Source organism: Phasianus colchicus, chromosome 3 (assembly GCF_987193195.1).
Source record: "Phasianus colchicus chromosome 3, bPhaCol1.hap1.1, whole genome shotgun sequence".
NCBI classification, from domain to species: domain Eukaryota; kingdom Metazoa; phylum Chordata; class Aves; order Galliformes; family Phasianidae; genus Phasianus; species Phasianus colchicus.
Window position 1 is genome coordinate 78,952,959 of NC_143438.1, and position 24,164 is coordinate 78,977,122.

The following is a 24,164-nucleotide window of genomic DNA, read 5'->3' on the forward strand; positions in this document are numbered from 1 at the left end:
TCATATCCACTTTGAAGTTATCTACTTCTTGGAACTGAGCAAGCATTTTATTGTCATTGATGTTTCCCAGAATTTAGATAGTGTAGGATTATAATGATGAGCTGGATATAAATAATCAGCAGTACTTTCAAAGAAGTATCCCAGAATACCAGATACTTTGGAATTCTGGATAGTAAACAGGGTTTATGAACTGTATATAAGCATTTTATTTCTCATTGTAGAGCTGACTTTTGCATAAACCACTGCAGCCATTAACTTTGATATATCAGAAAATTAATTATCAGCTTGAATATGTACAGTAATCTGTAGGGTATTTACACCACTGTCATAGAATATTACAGTATATTCTCAGATACTTCTTTCAAATATATACTTCACAACAATGTAATACCAGCAATTACACATAAAGTATTCTGAAAGCTGAAAGATAAGAGGCATGACGTTTTCTACTTTTGATAAATAAACATAATGTACAGCCACATTTTTACTAGATTATTTTACTTACCTACACAACGAGGTGTTTTATTGTGATTGCTCCAGGTACCATCTGGCTGGCAAGCTGCAGTAGTAAGTTCCTTGGAAGACAGTCTGTACCCATCATTGCAAAAGTAAGTAACACGGGTGCCAACTAAGTAATCTGTAGTTAATATCCCGCCATTTACTGGAGCTTTAGGAATTCCACAAGATATTGCTGATTAAAGAAAAAGGCATAGTCATTGTATCTGTTCTTCCTTGTGAGCTTCTTCTTGTCTCAGAGGTTTTATGTACTGTAATTTCAATAATCATAAATTCATTCAAATGACTTTTTAACTCACTAATGTGAATTTTAAGTCCACAAAAATCTGCCTTAAAATTTTAGAGAAAGAAATCAGATAAAATTTTTGCCTATTGATAGAGGAGTTAAAAAAAAAAAAAAGAAAAAAAAAAGAAACAAAAAAGAATCATGGTTTATAACCCTGCAGCTATTCATTCAAAATAAGAAAAAGAGAAGAGAAGAGAAGAGAAGAGAAGAGAAGAGAAGAGAAGAGAAGAGAAGAGAAGAGAAGAGAAGAGAAGAGAAGAGAAGAGAAGAGAAGAGAAGAGAAGAGAAGAGAAGAGAAGAGAAGAGAAGAGAAGAAAAGAGAAGAAAAGAGAAGAGAAGAAAAGAAAAGAAAAGAAAAGAAAAGAAAAGAAAAGAAAAGAAAAGAAAAGAAAAGGAAAGGAAAGGAAAGGAAAGGAAAGGAAAGGAAAGGAAAGGAAAGGAAAGGAAAGGAAAGGAAAGGAAAGGAAAGGAAAGGAAAGGAAAGGAAAGGAAAGGAAAGGAAAGGAAAGGAAAGGAAAGGAAAGGAAAGGAAAGGAAAGGAAAGGAAAGGAAAGGAAAGGAAAGGAAAGGAAAGGAAAGGAAAGGAAAGGAAAGGAAAGGAAAGGAAAGGAAAGGAAAGGAAAGGAAAGGAAAGGAAAGGAAAGGAAAGGAAAGGAAAGGAAAGGAAAGGAAAGGAAAGGAAAGGAAAGGAAAGGAAAGAAAAGAAAAGAAAAGAAAAGAAAAGAAAAGAAAAGAAAAGAAAAGAAAAGAAAAGAAAAGAAAAGAAAAGAAAAGAAAAAAGAAGATAATTGAAGAAAATGAAATAGACAATATCTGACAGACAATATCTGGGAAAGTAGGACCGGCATGGCTGAATAAATAAAGTACTAGACTGAGGCATCAGAAATCTAGTTTGAGAAACTTTGGGTTTCTCAGATATAATATGCAACCCCTGGCTAACACTAATATTAACTTTCAACATTCTATTTTTCATCTTGCAAAGAAAAATGAAGTACCCTTAAAAATATTTTAAAATTAGCAAATGAAAATGCAAGCCCCCTCCCCCACCAAAAAAATTAAAAATATATATATTTATATATATCTTATTATTCAGCAGAGAGAAAGCACAAAGTATTCCTTAAAAATATCTTGTTTGAGAAATAAAAAAAAAAAAAAAAATCTTTTCCATTTTAACATTTTATCAGCAATATAATGTAAATCTGATCCCCAAAACAGGGCTTAGGCACTTAATTCTTAAGTACTTTACTTTGAAGTGGAATCTTGAACACTAAGAGATTATCTATTCTGCCTAAGAGTAGCTATGAAGAATCAAGTCTCTCAGACTATGTACATTTCATAGGAAAATAGTGATCAATTATTGCCTTTTTTGTGAGCTGGTCTGATGAAAGACAAATCTGCTTCATAAGCAATGTAACATTATGGTTCTGTACCAATGTAAGTGATCACAGCTGAGACACAGGTAAAGCTCTAAAGCTATCAAAGCTTGTAGAACAGATGCAATAAAATAAATTCAAAAATATTCTTTATATGAATTTTCTTTACAAAAGAAACATGTAACATGTTTTGCTTTTATAATGCAGAAGGAACTAAATATGAAACCATTGTGAAGAGGACAACTGGGTACTACAATGGAGAGTTTGATACATGAAACATCAATTAACCTGATTAATTCTGTTTCAAATTTCAATGCAAACCTTGAAAGATAAGAATGGTTTCAAAAGTAATGATATTATTGACCAATTTCCTATTCTTGAAAATGTAGCAAATTTTGAGTCTTCTAAAAATATTCCTTAATCATGATAAAGTGGCAGTTACAGTGAAAAGTAAAATTATTTCTTTAAAGTAGAACCAACACAAAAATAAATGCATGAGCTCTACTAACTATTCATGATGTTTTTGAATGATTTCATATTTCAACCTTGTGTTTTTTTTCTCCTCATAATGATGTACACTATTTTATAGCATCTGTCTTTCTTAACAAAATCTGTTACAATATTCTTAATTAAATGTGGGTTTTGTTTTGTTTTGTTTTGTTTTTTTTTACAAAAGTCTAATAGGCATTATTCATTTTATGTCAGGAAAGAAAAGATCATTTATAATAAAAAGTAAAATACAGTTTGTTATATATTTTATTATGAAATATTTTACCTTGGCAAGCTGGAACTGGAACATCCCATGAATAATAACCATATGGAGACTTCCTACAAACAGCAGTACTTTTCCCAATGAGCCGAAAACCTCGATCACAGGCCCAGCGAACCATACTGTTGAGCTGTCCACCTGTCTGACTGACAATGAAACCATGTGGAGGGGACTCTGGAGTGCTACAGTAGAGAGCTTTAAACATAAATATTAAATAAATAAAAAATGCATTCAGGATGCAGGTGACAAATCTTGAAAATTCATATTGAAGTTAGTGAACATTTGATAACAAGCTCAGGAAATGTCAGTAGGAGTTGTATTTTGTATCCTGTTCACAAAAGCATTAAGCAATTTCACTAGATGAAAAGACAAAAGAATAAGACATTAAAAGTGCTTCAAGGTTTAGTAGCCCGAGAGGAAGTATAGAGATAACCTGTAAAACTTTTGTAGCTTTCTTATTGTCTTCTTTTTAAACCAAATAACCCACATAACTTTAGTTTATGATGAAATTTATTGCAATCATATCAATTCCTGTTATACAAAATTTTTGGAAGAGACAAATATCAAGGACATACTATACATAGTTATTTTCAAATAATCTTTTCCTTTTGGTCTTACTACTTTCAAGTTCTGTGATACAATGAATTGAACTAATACAAGCTAAAATAGATTTTAACCATATTTATGAGTACCACAATAAAAACATGTCAAAAACACTGAATCTGCTTTTTTTTTTTTTTTTTTTTTTTAAATTTATATTTTTATTATTTTTGTGACTTATTTAGAACACCAGGTAGTATAGAAAATCTGTAAGTCTTCATAAAAGCATGGAAACATAAACATCTTTGAAGATGTATGTGTTTGAAATCTTCATAACATTAAATACTGCTTAATTATCATGATGTCATTATGCTTTTATTTCTTTTAAATCCCTTGTCCATTAAATCTGTGAGTATAAAATTACTTGGTTTTGGCTACTTCACCAAAGAACTCCAACAAAAGAAACTTACAGACTGCAAGTTTGAGATCAGGTTTTTTTTTGTTTGTTTGTTTTTGTTTTTGTTTTTGTTTTTAGGAATTTAACTTAGTCTCTGATCTTTCTCATCAAGGAGGAGCCATGAGCTGTTAGCTAAGATGGTTATATGCCCATTTGGTAGGAAAGAAAAGTAAGTTGGCAGTTGTTTTCCAAATGCTTTTAAGTTTCTTCATGCTTTGATGAAACACTGGTAACTAGAGAGAAACTCCATCTGTTCCATTCCTCAGGCAAATAGCAAGTTGCTGCCTCACTTACTTTTTAAGACTTTTCATGTCTTATGACTTCCTATAGGGCAATGGTTTTCTCAGACCAGGTTTCCTACTGTCAGGACAGAATCATATGGCTGTTCATTTATTCTTTATCATAGTAAGCAGCAGAACATGAAGCATATCTATCAGAGCACATGCTACGAAAATATTTTTTTTCCTTGCACTTAATTTCTCCTGCGTTATACTTTACTTTTATTCTTCATACAGAAGACACTTGTTTCTAGATCCAAAATAAGTACAATGAAAATAAGTATAGTGTAATATTTTGTGTCAAGGAAAAGTAGATTTTATCTGACTACACATCGCAGTCATTTCACCTCTGAGAAAACTGTCCTCACCTAAAGGGAGAGATTATGATATTGTTTTACAGACTATTGTACTGCCTAATTATTTTCCTGTAACAGAAGCTAAAAAGCAAGGAAAAACAAAACACAGCAGGCAGAATATCATATATGTTCTCTGTTGCTTTCTCCATTTTGTGAAGTAAAAATGTATCATGCCACTAATTTATCCAGAATAGCCATCGAAAATGTTCTACATGTGCTATCTCTAATAATTATTTTCACTGTTGCATTTCACATATTTTGTGATGATTAAAAAAAAAAAAAACACACACAAAAAAAAAACACATAGTTTTTGTGTAATTGCTGCAAGTGACAGCAAACCTACTCTAGATTAATGAATGAAAAATATTATCTTGTAAAAATAGTATTATATAATGGTTTTATAAATGTGATTCTATAAAAATCATTCTTTTAAAGTACCATCTTCATGTTCACTTTAATGTGTATGATGTTAGTTCTTTTATATCTGTTTGCTGCTTATGTTGAACCTTGAACCAGAGTTCAATCCTTCAAGATTTCATGATTTTCTTTCTTATCGCTGTTCACTCCTGCCTTGTTGCCACACCTTAAAAATGTTAATGATGAAATCCATAAAAATCCAGGATGAAGAACAGTGGCACACAAATTTAAATAAATGATGAATGAGAGCAGGGGGAGGTTGCATCTTTCAGTTTTTTATTTTCACCTTTTAAAAGTTCTTTGAAACATTTGATTCAATCTCTACAGAGTACATATGATTGTGTATATCTTGTTTGGAGAATGGAGTTCTGTTCCTCATTAAATCAGCATCATCTGGTTCACATATAAAACAAACTGTATTTTCAGTCTGGGCAATTAATATAACAAAATAAAACTTATATTATCCTTTATCCTAAATAAATTTGGTCTATATTGAATTTCTTTATAAATTAATGAAAATCTTGTTTACATACCTATGTACCTTATCCGGAAACCTCTTTTATTGGTGCCATGATCGGCTGACCATCGGAGAAATACCTCGTGCCCATTGCTGGTTATATTGAGAGATGAGGAATAGTCCCCACTGAGAGAAATCAGCAATGGGCTATGAATATTTGGTCCTTGATATAAGGAAGGAAAAACAAAAACACAACACCAAGAAGTTACAAAGTTTTAAATAACATGCAATGAATTATATATATATATATTAATATGCATAGAAAACATCTTCCAAGCAAATGGTAAATTAATCTGATTTAGGAATTGATGTTGACAGAACGTTATATACTACAGAGTACTAATTGTACTGAAACAAAATTATTTCTTTCTCATAACTTTTGCTGAACAGTTTTTAAACACAGTATAATCAAAAGATATTTTTTAGCACAACAAATTCAAATAATTGCTTATTTAATTTTTTATACATAAATAAAATATGGTATGAACAAATAACAGTGATATGAGATTTTCATCATAGCTGTAAAGTAAAAATACATTATATAGGAAAAAGTATCACCCAAAATCACATATTTTATAGTTACCATCAAACACCTCAAGTATATCAAATTCTTTTTCTGTCTGGAAGAATTCGAAGAACATGCTGATATTGTAACCCTTTTCCACAGTAATGGTCCATGCACACATCTGGAGATTTGGGTAGCTGTCAGGATATCCAGGGCTCAGTATCACCCCTGTTGAATCCAGACGCATTTCATTGGCTGGACATAGCACTGTGAAACAGACACATTATTACAAAGCTAAAGCCTTCTTTTTGTTACATGTGATTTGCAAGACTTTCCTTACTTTAAAAGATTTGTAGTAACTATTCTATTTCCACGAATATAGAAAGACCGAAACAAACAAACAAACAAACAAACAAACAGCACAGTTTGTAGGAAAGAACCCTGTGAAGTAATGTATATGTAGAAAACAAGAGCTACAACTTTTAGTAGTAATTAACTCATGGCATTTTCTTTCTTTCAATTTCTAGAGGATATTACACTCCTGTAGGTTAAGTACTAAATTGTTTCATTGTTCAAAAAGATGAACAGTGGAATTTTTTCCTTAGATTACTATTACTGTCAGTAATAATTTCACTACACTTCAAACAAACCTAAATAAAGTTTAATCAATCCCTCCCACAATCTGTCTGTATAAAAGAAAGCAGCAAAAATCTTGAGAACCTCAATCAAAGCTCCAAGAATGCACAGTTCACTATTCAGATATGCTGCCTTCGGTGTAGAAAATAACTTAAAAAAAACCTCTTTGGACTTACATTCTGTTATCGAAAAAAGAACATCTGTGCTAATCCAGCTGTTTTTTTTGTTTTTTTTTTTTTTTTTTTTTTTTAAATTCATAGAAGCCCCTGGAAATGCTAGGTTATTGCCATTACGTGCAATAAAAAATACTTGAAATGTATTTTTCAGTCTCCATGCTGTAATCCTGTTTCCTTCCTAGCTGTTATAAAACAAAGCAGCAAAGAGAGTTCTTATTATCAAAGCATTTGACCAGCAGCCAATGTTGGTTTTATATTCCTGAATAGCTACAGAACATCAGGGTGACTCTTCTATTTAAGACTGATGCAACAGTACACCATACAACTTTTTGATCAAATAAATATCAATCAGAAGAAAAAAAGAAAAAAAAAAAAGAAAGAAAAAGAAAAAGAAAAAGAAAAAGAAAAAGAAAAAGAAAAAGAAAAAGAAAAAGAAAAAGAAAAAGAAAAAGAAAAAGAAAAAGAAAAAGAAAAAGAAAAAGAAAAAGAAAAAGAAAAAGAAAAAGAAAAAGAAAAAGAAAAAGAAAAAGGAAAAGGAAAAGAAAAAGAAAAAGAAAGGTGACTTTTGCCTCGCTTAAAAAGAAAATCACAATTATCACCCTGATATACAAGACTACTTTGAAAGAAATGCCTCCTATTTTATTATGTTGACCCATGACGTCCAAAGAGGAAGTTGGCAGTAGAAGTTGAACCTTCCAGCCAATGCTCCATAACATTTTACTGTCATGCAACAGATTGCAGTAGAGGGATAGCCTGGCAATACAGTGTCTGACATGGAAATGCATAAGAAGCAAAGGTGTGCAATTGAATTCTTCCCTGTTAAAAAAAATAAGTAAATAAAAGTTGCACTTTCTAACACGCATTATGCTTATTGAACATTTATAGAGACCAAAGACTAGATGTAAACATTATGCTTATTGAAGCATGTATGTAAGCCTTATGCTTATTGAACATTTATAGAGACCAAAGACTAGGTGTAAACACGGCGATGCACTGCACGTTGTGTTTCAGCACTGGCAAAAGAGAGAGTAGATCACCTCTGCTGGTGCAAATTTTTATGAGCACAGCATGCAAGTTCTTCTTCATTGCTAGAAAAAAGAAATTGTAACTAATGATGGTTATTATGTTGACATGTTTCATGGCTTAAAATTTCCTCTATCAAATGTGCTCTTTGTACCTGTTGTAGTTTCCATGGAAACAAATGTTACTTTTGTAGTGACTATGTAACTCATTATTCTTTTTTCAAGAACCAGTTTTGTTACAGTATCTATGAACAAGTGACCTACAGTTTGTTCAGAACTGAGCACTGCTTAACAGTAATCTTAAAGTCAAGCTTTTGAGCCCCTTCAGTTAACGATAGCAAATAGGATCATATATTTCTCAAGAATGCTTACAATATTATTAGCTTATTAAGTACATAAATTGACTTTTTATTGGAAAAAAAAGACATTGGACTGTGGAAAGAGACAGAGGTTACAGGAGAGCAGAAAAAGCAGAGAGAGGAAGAGAGAAAATAATCTTCTTTCATAGTTAGAACTCACATTAAGAGAAATGAATTTCTTCATATGTAAGGTCAAACATCTGCAGTAGAAGCCAGTGCATGCAATAATAGCTTGCTTTACTGAATAATGAACTCAAACTTCTCCCCTCACTCCCCTCCAGGAATTTCAAGTAATTTCATTTTATTAATGAGAACCATAAGAACTAAAAAACTTAATCATGTTTTTTGAAAGTGACCTAGTTATGGCTACTAAATCTCCAAATGATTGAAGGTTCTGTATTTTTGCTTATTCACTGAAAATTAGATTTCTGCCTTTTCCCTTTTAACTTTGTAAGAAGGCTTTTTTTTTTTTTTTTTTTTTTTTTTAAATAAATAAATAAAACTGTAATGCATCATTAATACAGACTTTTGTGGAGTAGAAATACAGCTACAGGTCATTTAAAGTAAAATTTATTTCCCCCCTTGCTTCTACAGTATACAATTAAAGTGCAAGATAACTGAGAAGGGGATTAAATTTAAAATCAACTCACAACATGATAATTATCTGTCTAAGATCAAAATATCAAAATGTAGAAGCAGAAGACAGGCTTCAATCACCTAAGGTCATAGCTTTCTGTGCCTCTAAGTACTTAAGTTGTGCCTGTTTAGAATGAGAAGCAAACTATTTCGTGCATGGAAGCAGTAGAGCCAAAGTATTCAATTCAATTCCATTTATTCTCTGAGCTATGAATTTTCTGCGGAAATTAGACAACTAAAACATCCCTATGAAAAATGAAGCAATGAACTACAGCTTAGAAAGCTCTTGTGAGTGCAAGACGATTGCATTCGATTTCCTGTGTCAAGTCATGCAGAGAAAGATCCCAAACTCTTCAACTAAGATGATTATTTCACGTATCAGCTTCTTAGGCTGTGGTTATCAGTTTTTCCTGTCTGCATTGTGGTGAAAGTAACAAATAAAAAGAATGAAAGAAACAAATAAAAGAATGGACCACCTCAAGATTTAAATGTGCATATATTTAACACACATTGAGGGAGAGAGAAATTGCCACAAGGAGCATCATGGTCATCTGGTTGAACTAGTTTGTTTATAGTTAGTTCTGCTTTGCAAAATTTTAGAATTGCTTCCTAAATGCTGCTCATGAATTTTGTAAAGAACTTAAAGACCTAATTCTGCACAAGGGATTTCATGTGGAAATCAGGTAGATAAGTTATTTTATGAATCTACGCTAACATAGCAGAGATATAGCTGCAAGTCTTAATTCAAGAATTTTCTTAGGGTCCTCTAATTATGATTGAAAATACAGTTTCAATCTTCTTATTCTGAAGTATTAATTTAATCCTGAAATTAGAATCTAATTCCAAGGAGAATTGAGGACAAAGTTAGATGCTGGGTATGCAAAATACTTTATTTAACAAAAGAAGACGATAGGTATTTGAATAAGCTTGAGGAATTTAGTGCTTATTTTCTGATGTAATGAAGGAAATCTGCATGGATTTTAAGAAACATACAACCGATTTACATCAGAGAAAAGTTTGAATCAATATAGTTCAAAATAGTACTACATCTGCTGTAAACTTACGTGTATGAAATAAAATCAGAAAATAAAATCAGAAATAACACTGCTTCAATTTTTTTCTTTTTTTTTCTAGCAGTACCTCATTACAGGCAAGTACACCTTTATTGCAATACCTTAGACTTAAAACTAAATTATTTTTATTAATTACTATGATTGTATGCACTCTTCAATTTAAACAAATGAATGCTGAATGTGGGTATTGACTTCAGTACAAATCAAGTTAAAAATTGAAGTAACATTTAATCAAAACTCAATTCACACTCACTAAACTGTCTAGCACATGTACCAGTTGAGGCAATATAAATTAATACTATAAAGTCTAACATTACAGTATATGTTCTGTGTGGTGGGAAAAAAAAAAAAAAAGAAAAAAGAAAAGAAAACTAGAATGAATATGAACAGAAGTCTTGAGAATGACATACATGTGAAGAGTTACAGTCTGCACAATTAAAGTATGCTAGCTTATAAATAAACTAGTGATAATAAAATTCTAAAAACATACGTGTTTTAGGCATATAATATTGTTGACTCTTGATTCCACAAAGTTATCTATAGATCCAGTTTGAATGTTGAAATTTAGCTTACATTTCTAACTATTAATTCATATTATATAACAGAATATAAGAGAAAATTCTGTTGTTTTGCTCTAGATCACCAGTTTCAATGCCCATTTTAAACATTTTTAATTCTTTTGATATGCATATACTATACTCTGAGTCTACTACCTCTGAAGATTACGTTAACAAGATTCAGTTTCCGAGGGAAACGATAAGAGCTCTGAATTAGCACTCAATATTTAATCCAGTAGTTAGCATTTATATGTGATAGAGAACAGATTAACTACAGAAACTGAGCATTCCTGACATTTTGTCTTGCGTTTTGTAATGAATATACACATGACTTCAGCAACACTTACTGAGAAAATGCCTCAGGATCAGCACATATGTCTTTATTTGTCCCAGCTATTAATACAGCATTTCAGCATTTAAAGAAGTGCTTGAGGACTCTTATTGTTTCCCACTCATTAAATGCTATGTGCTTACTGAGCTCATGCTTAGTAAGTATTTCAACTTAAATTTTGGTTTTGGAAGCAAGTCCTACATGCAATTGTACCTAAATAAATAGATTTTCAGGAAATATTAATATTAGCGAAATTTTTATTGAAACTCACAATTGAACATCATCTTGGATTTTCATAACTAAACCTAATCTTCAGAATTATTTCAACTTTTACATATTTTTGTGCATAAAACAGGGGAAAATCATAGAATCCTTAGAGCTGAAAGGGACCTCTGAATGCCATCTAGTCCAACTCCCCTGAAATGAACACAGCTATATCAGGTTGTCCAGGGCCTGATCCAGCTTCATATTGAAGTCTGCAGAGATGGGGCATCAACCACATCTCTGCACAACCTGTTCCAATGCCTCAGCACTCTCACTGTAAAGTTGCATCTTAAATCTACTCTCTTTAAGCCTGAAAATGTTTCCCTTAGTTCTGTTACCACAGACCATGCTAAATAGTCTGGCCTCTTCTTTCCTGTAGCTCCCCTTTAGATACTGAAAGGCTGCTATTGGGTCACCTCAGAGACTTCTCCAGGCTCTCCTTTGGGCATGCTCCAACAGGAGCACAGGTTTATGTCTCTCATATATTGAGGACTCAACATCTGGATTCAGTACTTAGGTGATGCCTCACCAGTGTGAAGTAAAGGGTCAGGATCACCTCCCTCGACCTGCTGGCCATGTTCTTTGGATGCTGCCTAGGATATGGTTGGCTTTCTGGGCTGCAAGGGCACATTGCTGGCTCAAGTCCAGCTTCTCATCCACCAGTATCCCCATTCTTTTTCAGCTCTCAATTCTTTCATCCCCCAGCTTGTATTAGCAATGAGGTTGCCTCAACCTAGGTACAAGATCTTGAACTTGGCAGTTTTGAACCTCATGAAGTTCACTTGGGCCCACTGCTCAAGCCTGTCTTGTTTAAAACGAAGTTAAAATAGTTTATTCATCAGTACAAGCTGACTGTCCCCATTTTCATGAATGTGAGAAAAGATTTGTAAGATTATAGAAAAAAGATGGTTATATTTTTTTGTATATTATATATATGTTGTATATTATAATTAGTTATAATTGTTTTAAAAATGAATATATTGCTGTTTAAAATCATAAATCATACACAAAATTTAAACTACAGAAATTATAAAAAGTAAATAAATAAAACTAAAGCTTTTCTTGCAGAAGTAATAGATTCACTAAGAATTATCTTACTATTTCTATGTAAACCTTTGATCCTGTTTCCTAGGTAAGTCAATTATTTAAAAATGCTAGGAAAAAAAAAAACAAGCTCCAAAAACACTGACAGTATTTTTCATTTCTCAGAAATTTAAATAAATTGCACTTATCTTGACTGATTTGGAAAATTACTTTAGACTTTCAGTCCTGCAGGATATGACAGGGTATTAAGCACAGGAGTATCAGGATCATGAAAAAACATCATAACAACTAGAAGGATCCAAAACCGCTTTTATTTGCATAAATTCAACTTTTATGAAGCTGTTTTTTGTTTTGTTTTCTTCTTCTCTAAATGTATTTATAAGTTCATAACTTTATGTCTTTATTTATATTTCTGTAGCTAAATGGAAGAATTATATTTATATATATGCAAATATGTAGGTACTTATCAATTTAAGACTTAAAAGAGATTCTGTTTTGTTTTGTTTTCTTTGTTGTTGCTTTGTAATAAATCACATGCAATGTCCATTAGCTCCCTAATCAGTTCAATTCAAAAGAAAAATTCCATTTCTTCAAAAATGTATAAATGAAACAGATGGTTTCTATTATAGTGTAAGACATTAAATGTCAGCTTAATAAAGACAGGTTTAAACTGTGGTTTTACTGGTTTGCAAGACAATAAGCTTGTTTCAGCGTTAACATTAAGGTGTCTATCTGTTCACTGTTTTCAGTAAAATTCAGAAAACACGACTGTACATGCACATATCTCAACAACATGAATATTACTTTTAATGCACACCAAATAAAAATATTACACTAAATAATGAGGTTTTGATCTTGATCATCTCAATCAACACTGTATTTAGAACTTGTATGTTTCTCAATTTATTGTTTTTAAAATTTCCATTTAAAAATTCATAATAATATTATTTGAGGAAAAAAAATCATCTTGTTTCTAACTTTTTAAATGTAAGGTCCCTTCAAAAAAAAAAAAAATTATTTTCACAAAGTAAACCTTAAATCTCATCAAATGCATTAAAAAATAGTGATGATTTTTCATTAATGTTCACCATAAACAATGAAAATGCTGGAGTAGCATCAAAAGGGTTGAAATATTTTAAATTTGCCATCTTATACAAAGATAAATCAAAAAGAAAGAAAAATGATAAAACACCTTGACAAGTAGGTGGTGATCCATCCATCTGAAGCCTTTCACCCAGTCGGCATGTCAGAATCTCATTACCAACCAATGTAAAGCCTGGTTGACACTGGTACCTTATTATGTCTCCTGTTTGATAAAAGCAAAAACAAAACAAAGAAAAAACAGTACCATTAAATATTGATTATTTTGAACTTTTAGCTTTGAAAACATTACTGATTAGTGAAGTTACTTGCTGTGCAACAATATTAGCCTGAGTTTGACTCATGTCAGGTGAGTCCTGTGTCCACAAACCTTTAGGCATTACAATTTACTGGGTAATCATTGTATCAAGACAGTAATTCATACAGCCACAAGGAGAAAAAATAAATAGGAAATGGATCTTACTTGATGATGGGAATAAAAAATTGTCTTTTCTTGATCAAGAAATGATTCATGTAGCTTTATGAAGTCACAAAATAAATAAATAAATAAATGTATCCCGTAAGTTCTTTTTGGTCCAATTTATAGAGAAGAAAAGAGAAAATATGTATGTTTTTAATTTGTTATCAATTTAATAACTCAAATATTAGTATATAGGAAGAAAAACATAGGTTGGGTGGAGAGGAAATCTGAGCAAAACTAGCTGGTGAGACATCTAACATCTAATCATGTAATTGATATTTATAATAATAATATTTAATATTATCAACCCATCTCAAAAGTCAGCATTCCTAGTTTTTACAAATTTGGTGTTACCCTTCATTTGTAGAAGCTTAGTTCTGGCACGGATGTCTGGAAAGCTTTTGTTGTTGTTGTCATTGTTTGTTTGCTTGTTTGTTTTTCATTTGCTTGTATGTTTTTAAAGTGGAAAATAAATCAATTAAAATTCGAATAGCAATAGCTAATAACATCATGAAAAACTGTATTATTAAACAAAGTTATTTGGAATGTTGTTACTGTGATGCTCATATGTGATCTCTGAAGCAGATAGCATGCAGGAAGCATAAAGAAGAGGAATGACTTCTTAAACTTTTAGTTCTCAAATATTTCGAAGGCATTCTATAGTAAAGATCTGTTCATAGCACCATTTCTGTTGTTTTGTTTTGTTTTTAAACAAATATTTCTTTTATCTTCTTTCACATTACCTATTTCAAACTCATCATCTTCAGTTAGAATTTCAGCATTTGGTATGTTTGTTGGAGGCTGGCAGACTCGAAGCTGATAGGCTATAAAGAGAAATACACAAACGGTTGACATTCCCATACTTATGCAATTAAAACAACCATGCATATATAACTCAGCTAATACATTACCAGGATAAAAATAAACATCTGCTCATTTTCCTTGTAGCCTTCAACAGACTCAAAAGAAAGGAAACAAACACATTTCAGAATTAATTAAAAATTTGTAGTTGGATTTGCATCCTTAATTATTTATTTTTAAGGGTAAGGTTCTCTTCATAAATAACCTCAGAAGTTCAGAAGTAGTTGTAAATTTTCTCTGTAAGCAATCACATCTGTAAACCAAATGTTTCTGTGTTGTTCTACCTTTTTTTTACTAAGGTTATCCACAGTACTACTGATAGTATTGCTGAATCTCTCATCTTTTGAAGATAGATGTGACGAAGACAAGTTTTAGAATCCAAAATATTCTTTCCAGATATAGTGTAAATGATGATTAGAAGCACTCTAGATATGAAATTTCCCAGAAAATTAATATTTGTGGAGCAGAGACAAACTATCTCACCTGCAGATGGAGAGTACTGATTTTGTTTTAAAACTTGTAAATTGAAGCATCATTTTAAATGATTGTCTGATTTTTAACCTATGTATGTAATATCCAGGTTAAAAAAACAAAAACAACAACAACAAAAAAACCTGGATGAAAAAATAATAAAAAAAATAATAATAATAAAAAAAAAACAAAACAAGTGGGGAGAATATGTAGAAGCAACATGTCTTTTTTTCTACAGACAATCAAGGAGAATGAACTGGTGTTTGAATATAGATACAATTCCCTTCAGTTTGAATTCAATTATGACAGAAATACAAATAAATCATGCTGAAGAGTTTACATTATATTTGTATGCCTTAAGGTGTACGCTCAGGCTGGTCAATGACTCACATGTTCCTGATTTTCACTGTACCTTTTCATATTGTATTATATTATAGCATCTCTCATAGCAAGGAAACATCATCCATTTATGGCAGATGAAGATTCAGATTCATTTATACATATTTTTGTTACAGTAACTGGATGAGTCAAACTTAGATCAACCAAAAATATTTATATTTTGTACAGGCTTTTGTTGCTACTGAGTCACCCATATATTATATTTTCCTACTCCACTCCTTTTTATCTCTTACTATTATGTTATTACCTATGTTATCAAGTCAGAAAACTAGCATACTACTTTAAACTTATTTAAAAGAAAAAACACCAAGCAGGCTTGGAACAGCTGGCCTATTTCCATTCTTAAAAAATAAATAAATAAAATCACCAGTGTAATTGCAAATGTATTCAATAAAAATTCAAATATTATTTATCTCAAATGTCTCCTATTTACATATGGCTTTCATTTTTGACCCCAAATTATCTGTTTTAGAACATTTGATTCCACTCTCCACCTCACTTTTATTGCTGTGAATTTAAGGAGCTGATAGAATCACAGACTAAAGGACACAGTTTTATTTATTCTTATTCTGAAAACATTAATCCACAAAAGTGTTCTAAGTTTCTTCATGAATAATCAGTTTGCATCATTATTACACTTCAGGGTTCATGCTTGTGGAATGAAAATGTACATAATAACAGAAAGAAATAAGTGAAAAAAGATCAAATCTTCTAGAAAATTTATGTACAGATATGAGCTTTTTTCCATGTGTTTGCTCATATATTGTATATACATTGTATTTTATCAATATATAGTAATATATATCAATTAATGAGTATATATCAATTCATATCTTGATGAAGGCAAATTGTTAGTTTGTCCTTTTCAAACTGCAATATAGGTGCTTAGATACGGAAACAAAATCATGAAACCCTATGGACTCAAAATTATGAATCTATTTTCCATCAAAAAAATCAAGTGATGTTGATATTTCTTTTCACTGTGCGATTTAAGCTTTTTTTTTGCTGGTGTATTTGTTGTTGTTGTTGTTCACTTGTTTGTTACACTCAGATAAAAATTTAGAAGCATGTAAGTAGAGAGAAGATAAGCACCTTGAACTTACAGGGTCTTGATGCTACCTTTTTTTCTCAAGTCACTTCACAATGTGTTGTTTTTGCTTGACTATTAGTAACTTTAAAATACTGGTTGAGAAAATATTCTGTTTTCATTATACATGTTAGTCCTTCATATGTTTTCATTACTCTAATGGTGATCATTCACATTAATAATAGTAATTTTTTAGAAAAATAATTCTATTACAGCAGTAATCAGTACAGCACAGGTGCTAGAAAATACAATTTGTCATACTTACCATGATAGCTAAGTACAAAAAAGCCACTAGTAGTAAAGTCACTGTGAAACTTGATCAGAATCTGATTAGAAGTACTGTAGACTGATTCTAGTGCAGTATTGCCACTAAACTGCCCAATCTGAGGAGAAGTTTGGTCTGGTCCATCCCTTAGAAAAACAGATAAAAGAAGACTTGCTTGTCAAAATAATTTAATTTCTACACAATTTATAAAGTATTAGATTACTCTTAAAAGGCATGAGTCATCTGAAACCAGATGAAATAAACAGTGAAAGCCTTTTGATATTCTGTATGTGAACTGGAGTAAAAGGGATAGTAGTTTGGAAAGCCATCAAAATTTATTGAAAAGCATGATCCTCTATTCAACCACCTCTGTGAAGTAATGTTTTTTGTTTGTTTGTTTGCTTGCTTGTTTGTTTTTTGAATTTATTAAAAAAACAGCAACTTTAAAAAGATTTTAGTTTGTTACTGTACTTCATCATCTTATTAATGTTCATGTTTCTGCACGTGTGTTTTCAAATGCTGATATTAGAAAGGAAGTAAAGTAAAGTAAAAAAGAAGTAAAACCAATACTGCTTATTCCTGCAATCTTTTGAATTTGGTCATTGCTAGGAAAATTACTGTTTAGGTAAGCTTCCAAGGGCCTTAATTGATGTTGAAATATCTAAGGGACTCACTGGTATAGTTTCACGATTACAATAGAAGTTGTACCTCTAGATTATAGTCACCTGCCTTAACCAACTTTGCAACCTAGTAAAATGTGGGCCTCAATATCTGAAAAAAAAACATGATTAAAATGGATTCAGAATATAGAAAATATAGAGAAAATATAAAGAGAATATAGGGAATACATAGATTCAGTATACAGAGAACAAAGGTTATTCACAGCTGTAGTTAGGTAAGCTTTTTTTGTCATAACCAAATAGAGCCTTGCCTTTTATCTTCTCTTAAATAGTTCAAAAGAAGACAACATGGAAGATATGAAGAAAATGTTACTCGAAAATGGCCTAATACACACAGTAGCATCTGCTCATTTTCACATTTTTTTAAGGATAACTTGTCTTTCAGAACGTAGCTACATCGTACTTCTATATACTATTCTTGACGAAAAAAAATCAACAAGGCAAACTATTATTGGCAATCCACAGTTTCTGAATTCTTAACAAGAAAGGCTATGCAACTTTATGTCCGCTAATATCTAGAAAAGATTGTACATTGGAAAACATGGGATAGGGCAAATCACTCAGGACACCAGCATCAATGAAGGAATTACGAAATCATAAATATAATAATTTTAATTGATATTTTGTTGTATAGTGTCACATGAAGATTAAATAAAAGCCAGAAGTGTTTCCTTACCAGACAGTTATGAAATCATATATTGGCTCTGTCTGGAGAACTGTGAAATTGATGTAGATTCCATTCCCAGGTGGTACTCTTACAAGCCAGAAGCAGTCTTGAAAGTTTGGATACTCATCAGGGTATCCTGGAGAATATATGGTGCCATTCATTGCAGTTATATTTCCTCCACAGAGAGCTATAGAAAAGGTATTTGTTTTCAGAAATGTTAGACAAATTTTACATTCTTCCTAGATCACATGAAAGTTATAAACATGTAACACCACTGCAGTGTACATCAAACAAATTTAACTGAGCTCTTTGCAGAGAATGAGATCTATTTTTGATATTATTAGTCAAAATAAAAAGATAAGAAATTCCAAAGTCATAAATACTGTTGGATCTGGAATTAAACTGAGACAATGGGCTAAGTTATTCCCTGCACAAGTTAAAAAAAAAGAAAAAAAGAAAAAAAAAAAAGAAAAAAGAAAAAGAACAGCATTTTTTTAAAAATGTGTAAATGACAGCTACAAATTAGTATGAACAAATGAATTATTTAATTATTTTTATTTATTACCATAGGAATATAGCCAATCAAAATCATCAGGTGAAAGAAGAGATAGGGTAAGCTGATTGAGATGTCTGGGAAAAACTAGAGAGGAGTTCGGAAATGACAATATTGTGTGTCATAATATTAATATATATATATAAAAAAAAAAAAACAGAATTTCCTGATATAAATTCTGAGGGAAAAATTAGTCCTTTCTGAAATTCTTCTTGAAACACATAATTTTTAGACATCATACAATGCAAAATTGGCCATACTTTGCATTTCAGGAACGCTATTAATCAAAACTCTACAATTTTCTCTACAAGCAAAAGAGGCATGGAATGGTAACCAAGATTCTAGAAAATACGCTTAAGAATGTCTAACCAAAGAATAGGGGTTCAGAAATTAAGATTTGCTGTGGTATTTCGGCTCTCTCCTAGCTGCTGTTGTACAGCAGGTTTTCTCTTCCTTAACCCTAATCTCACAGAGGTGCAACCTATGATGGTCACTAGCTCAGGTTTCGTGATGGTATGCTCCCTCCCTGCTCTCAACCCCCTCCTTTTGGCAGTGCTCAGATAAGACAGTCTTCCTAAACACTACATCTTAATTCATGAGTAGTGAGAAACCCAAAAGCCTCTTGGGCTCTAATCCTCATAGAAAGATTTTGTGTGACCTCCCACATTCCTTCTACATATTGTGAAACTTGAGTGACTATAGTCTCAGAAGGTGGCTTCTGTGGAATAATTATTGAATGTGACTTATTGACATGTCCACCTTTAAGAGAAGATACAGAATTGAGGAAATTCCCAGGGTGGAATCCAATGAATATGTAGGAATCTGTTCCATGAAAGTTCCCTAAAAACACAAACGTCCAACCTTATATTGCAGTAACACCAGAGAAGCTCGGTATGCTCACTCTAAGAGATACAGTATGAAGGGTGGAGCAGAGCACAAACACCATTGCTAGGCTCTCTGATCAAACATCACAGGGATGGGAACTTGATGGAACTATGGAACTGATAGACTTCACAGTTGTTATCCCGAGTTAGTAGTTTTCCATTTTTTTCTGTCACAGGAATTGCAGCAAAGATACATGTGACTAGAGTAACTCAAGCTGCACCTGAAAGGAAGAAAGCAGTATAAAAAAGGCTTAAGAGAGGAGGAAACTTGGGGGAGATACAGACTAGTCAAGAGGACATCACTGACTTCTGTGACCAACAGGCTGGTATTATCTTCCACTGCCACAGGGATGTTTCCATTATACTGAGTACCTCTTCGGTAAACTTAGAAATCTCTATGGAGTTATTTCATAATTCAAAGTGTTTGCAATCAGCTGCATTATTTACATTCTTGATACTTGCAAGTGCTCTGCAGACAGTGCATTTAACAGTCTGAATCCAAAAGAATATATAATCTCTTGCTTCAACAACGAATGTTACTTATTAAAATAGCCGTAGAAGTTCTCACTGGGTGTGGGCTAACTCCTTAAGGATGATTGTAAGAGCCATTCAAAGATAGAATCATAGAATCACAAGGTTGGAAAGGACCTACAAGATCATCTAGTCCAACCATCCTCCTATTACCATTTGTACCACAAGGTACTAAACCATATCTTGTAGCTTCTCATCCAGACGCCTCTTGAACACTGCCAGGGATGGCAACTCCACCACCTCCCTGGCAGGCCATTCCAGCGCCTGACTGTGGTGCTGAGATAATTTTTTTTTCCTTTTCCTAATCTAAATCTTCTCTGGTGCAACACGTGGCCATTTCCTCGGGTCCTATTTGTTGTCTGGGAGAAGAGGCCAAATCCCTCCTCAGCACAACCTCCCTTCAGGAAGTTGTAGAGTGCAATGAGGTCTTCCCTAAGCCTCCTCTTCTTCAGACTAAACAATTCCAGCTCCCTCAACCACTCCTCATAAGCCTTGTGCTCCAGACCCTCACAAGTTTTGTTGCCCTTCTCTGGACACGTTCCAGGGCCTCAATGTTTTTCTTGTAGTGACGGACCCAAAACTGAACATGGTACTTGAGGTGTGGCCTCACCCGTGCAGAGTACAGAGGGATGATTACTTCCCTGCTATTACCAGATCTGTAGAGCTGAATGGGGTAATTACTCTTTTAACACAACATATGGGGAAGCTTCCGACTCTTCTGATCACTCTCCCTGCTAACAAAATTGTGACATGTAAAAACAATATATTGATATGGATTATCAGTGCATTATTTTATTTAGGTAAAGCATGTGTTATGGCTTACAGATATCAACTTTGATTCTGAACTGCAGGGTAAAAAGACTTTCAGTTTCACACCTCACCTGATATACTAATCTTATTCAACTTTTAGCTTCTCAAGTAAGTAAGTAATGCTGACAAAATTGATTTTGCAGCCAGGTCTTAGAATGAAGACATGGGCTGATGACTGTCAGCAATGAGATTTCTTGGAAGAGGAGAGGAAACAGAGATGAAAGTGAAAAAGACAAGTTAAGAAGGGTCAAAGAGGATTAACTGGTGCTGAGCATAGTCTACATGAATTTTAGGGGAAAGAGGCTGTAAAACTATTCAAATAGGAAGGATGTTTAGTCACAGTTGATTCAGACGGTCTGCTTCAGCATATGTTATAGCATATGCAGCCTTAGAATAAAGCAAACACAAATTTTAAACATATTGTACATCTCTGCTATTAGTCATATGTAGATATATAAACTTCACTTTTATGCTTTGAACATGAGAACTTTATCGCAAACTAAAATATGTATAACTAATAGATTCCTAATTGTCTTTTTCTTTCACAAATAATGAAATAAATATATATGTGTAGCATGTAAAAATGTCAAAACTTTTATTAAAAATTCTGCAATAAATATTTATACCAAAACAAACGAATGACAAGCAACTTCAAAAATTTCTTGAAGATCTAAGTAATGTTAGCAGTCTGGAATGATGCAGCACAAATTAGAGCCTCATTATCAGCTATCAGTTGGTCATTTATCTGCTACTCTAATCATATTAAGTACAAAAAATGCACTTCTAGCAACTGCCCAGGAAGTTCATCAGAGGTGACAGCAATACATTTTAAGGTAGCTTAGAATTGTAGATTCAGGTAAGGTAATTCAAAGAAACCCAGTCACTCCATTTCAGTATGTGATTTGCCTTAATTCTGAGTCACAGAAAATACAGCAAGAACTAACTATAACGAAAAGCTCAGCTGTTTAGCAGTTAATATGTGAACCATTACTGTTCCCTTAGGATCCAGAAAATAAAAGTTGAAATTCGTTTCTGATTAATTAACTTCTTAGCCTTTCAAAAGACAGACTGTGGAGGTGTCATCTCTCTTTTATATGATAAGGTGAATCTCTGAATTCAGTGTCAGATAGGTCTTAATTTAACTACCACATCTCCCAGAAAAGCCTATGGCTCACTGCCTCATGAAGGATCTTAGAGTAATGAAGCTTCTAATTTAAATACATAAATTTAGGTAGATGATTCAGAATACAATGAAGAAATTGAGACAGTAGTAAAAATAATAATGCATTGTGATACATTATTATTATTAATGCTATTGGTATTATCATTATTATTATTATTTACAGACATTCCTCTTCAACTTGCTAAGTACTTTAAATAGCATTCTTAATTCTGAGCTTTTTCCATTCAACATACAGAGAAGTCACGCCTTTAACATGAGTACCCCTCCAAAAACTGAAGGGTGTTTTAGCTATATGAAAGTAAATGCTTACCACCTCATATCAACCTCATCTTTGTGGAAACCTATGTTTAGATATATCAAGAATTTTACAGTCAGTAATTATTAAATGCGTTTGGAGACTCCAGCAATTAGCTATTTCATGTGGAAGAAATGCCAGCTTTTTGAAAAACAAATTTTGTGGTACACAGATACTTCTTCAGATTTCTGTGCTAACTCAACATCTGTCATTCTCTGTTTCAGAATCTGAATAACTGACCTTCTTTGGCCTGTTGCATAACTAGGTTCCTTTCAGTATAGTTAGGGATAAAAAATATTGTATACATCATCATATACATTCACTCTGCCTTAAAAGTTTAGCTATACACAAGTCACAGCTCATTGAATCTACTTACCTACTGTACGGATATCAGTGTAAAAATAAAATGTAAGAGGAAAGTCTTCAAACAACACCGTTTAGAAGACAACTGTACTTTATACCATCTTTGGCATATTTTTTCCAACTTACGAAACAATATAAGTAGCCAGAGTTGAGAAGTTCAATATTTGACTCTTTTTCTACTTAATTCAGTGTAGAGCTTTTACTCTGTAGCACCACTTACATATAAAAGCTGCACAGATCTCCTTATTCCAGACTTTAAGCCTAACCTAAAAATGAACTTAACAGATAAATTTTCAGTGATTACATACTTCTATGAAACATTTCAACTTCTCTGCAAAAAGAATTCATATACTGAATTGGGTAATTACAAATACTACAATATAAAATATAGATCTCTATTAGTTGAAAAGCTGAAAGAATTTCATTTAACAGATCTTAAGGAAGAGTTACAAATATTGAAGGGTTCTTAGGCCACTCACAACACACCTTCACATCTGGGCAGAGGATGATTCCAGTTACGGCTAACACCATGAAGACAAGTCAGGGCAGAATTTCCAATTAATGTGTAGCCAGGAAAACACTCAAATGAAATAGTTTGTCCCACAGTAAAATCAGTCCCAATAACAAAACCATTCCGAAATGGTCGAGGATCAGGACAGCTTTGTAGTTGATATGCTGAAATAGATAACAACAATAGAGAAAATAAATATTTTTTTAATTCATTTTAGATTTTCCAAAATAAATACAAAACCAACCAAACAAAAAATATATGCTTTTCATAAGAATAATAATTAAAAAAAAACAACTTGAGACATTTCACATGCTTTAATTCCCAGCTTAGTGAGACTCAAAATTGTTGGTTCTACACTAGAAGAAGTGTAGTGAAGTGTTCCCACATCAATTCTGGAAATATGCATAAAATTGTATTCACATTTCCAAACCTAAGATAGAAAACATACTACTGTAACCAAAGTTGAAAGGATCTTATGTTCTCTACAGATTGAAAAAATAAAACAAACAAACAAAACTAACAGTCTACCCTACATTTTTTTTGGAACAAAGTATCTGCAAAGGTAAAAGAGAAATTAGCCCCTCCATTTTACCTTTTTTACTTTCATAAGTACAGAATTAATGCATTTATATCTCTAGAACCACCGACCACTGGCTACAAATTGCTTTTGCAATTTATAAAGTGCAAGTACTTCTTAATCAAAAAAGGTCCAAGGTCCTGACTATTAAAATTAAGAAGCTGTAGAAGAGTCTTGAAATCTTGAAATTAGAAGGATGGAAAAAACTAACAGGTACAGAAAATTAATGTGTTACCATGGGAGGGATGAGGCTAAAAGTAAATGCACCTCTAAAAAAGAGTGGGAGAAAGACGAATAGCAGAATTGCAATAAATAGCAAAAGAAAATCAGGTACTCTGCATTACATATTTAGTA

At 32.4% G+C, this 24,164-nt stretch overlaps 1 protein-coding gene across 4 annotated transcripts in view; it reads right to left on the reverse strand.

Annotated features, from left to right (window-relative positions):
• Window positions 1-24,164, reverse strand: part of CSMD3 (CUB and Sushi multiple domains 3) — a 549,229-nt gene that overhangs the window by 51,210 nt on the left and 473,855 nt on the right. For all 4 annotated transcript variants that reach the window (XM_031591144.2, XM_031591143.2, XM_031591142.2 and 1 more), the window contains 9 exons: window positions 23,209-23,397; window positions 18,113-18,290; window positions 16,757-16,902; window positions 14,417-14,497; window positions 13,305-13,418; window positions 6,093-6,281; window positions 5,526-5,672; window positions 2,951-3,139; window positions 506-691 (listed from right to left, as the gene is read on the reverse strand). In XM_031591144.2, coding sequence (XP_031447004.1) covers window positions 506-691; window positions 2,951-3,139; window positions 5,526-5,672; window positions 6,093-6,281; window positions 13,305-13,418; window positions 14,417-14,497; window positions 16,757-16,902; window positions 18,113-18,290; window positions 23,209-23,397 — 1,419 coding nt within the window. The remainder of the gene's footprint in view (window positions 1-505; window positions 692-2,950; window positions 3,140-5,525; window positions 5,673-6,092; window positions 6,282-13,304; window positions 13,419-14,416; window positions 14,498-16,756; window positions 16,903-18,112; window positions 18,291-23,208; window positions 23,398-24,164) is intronic.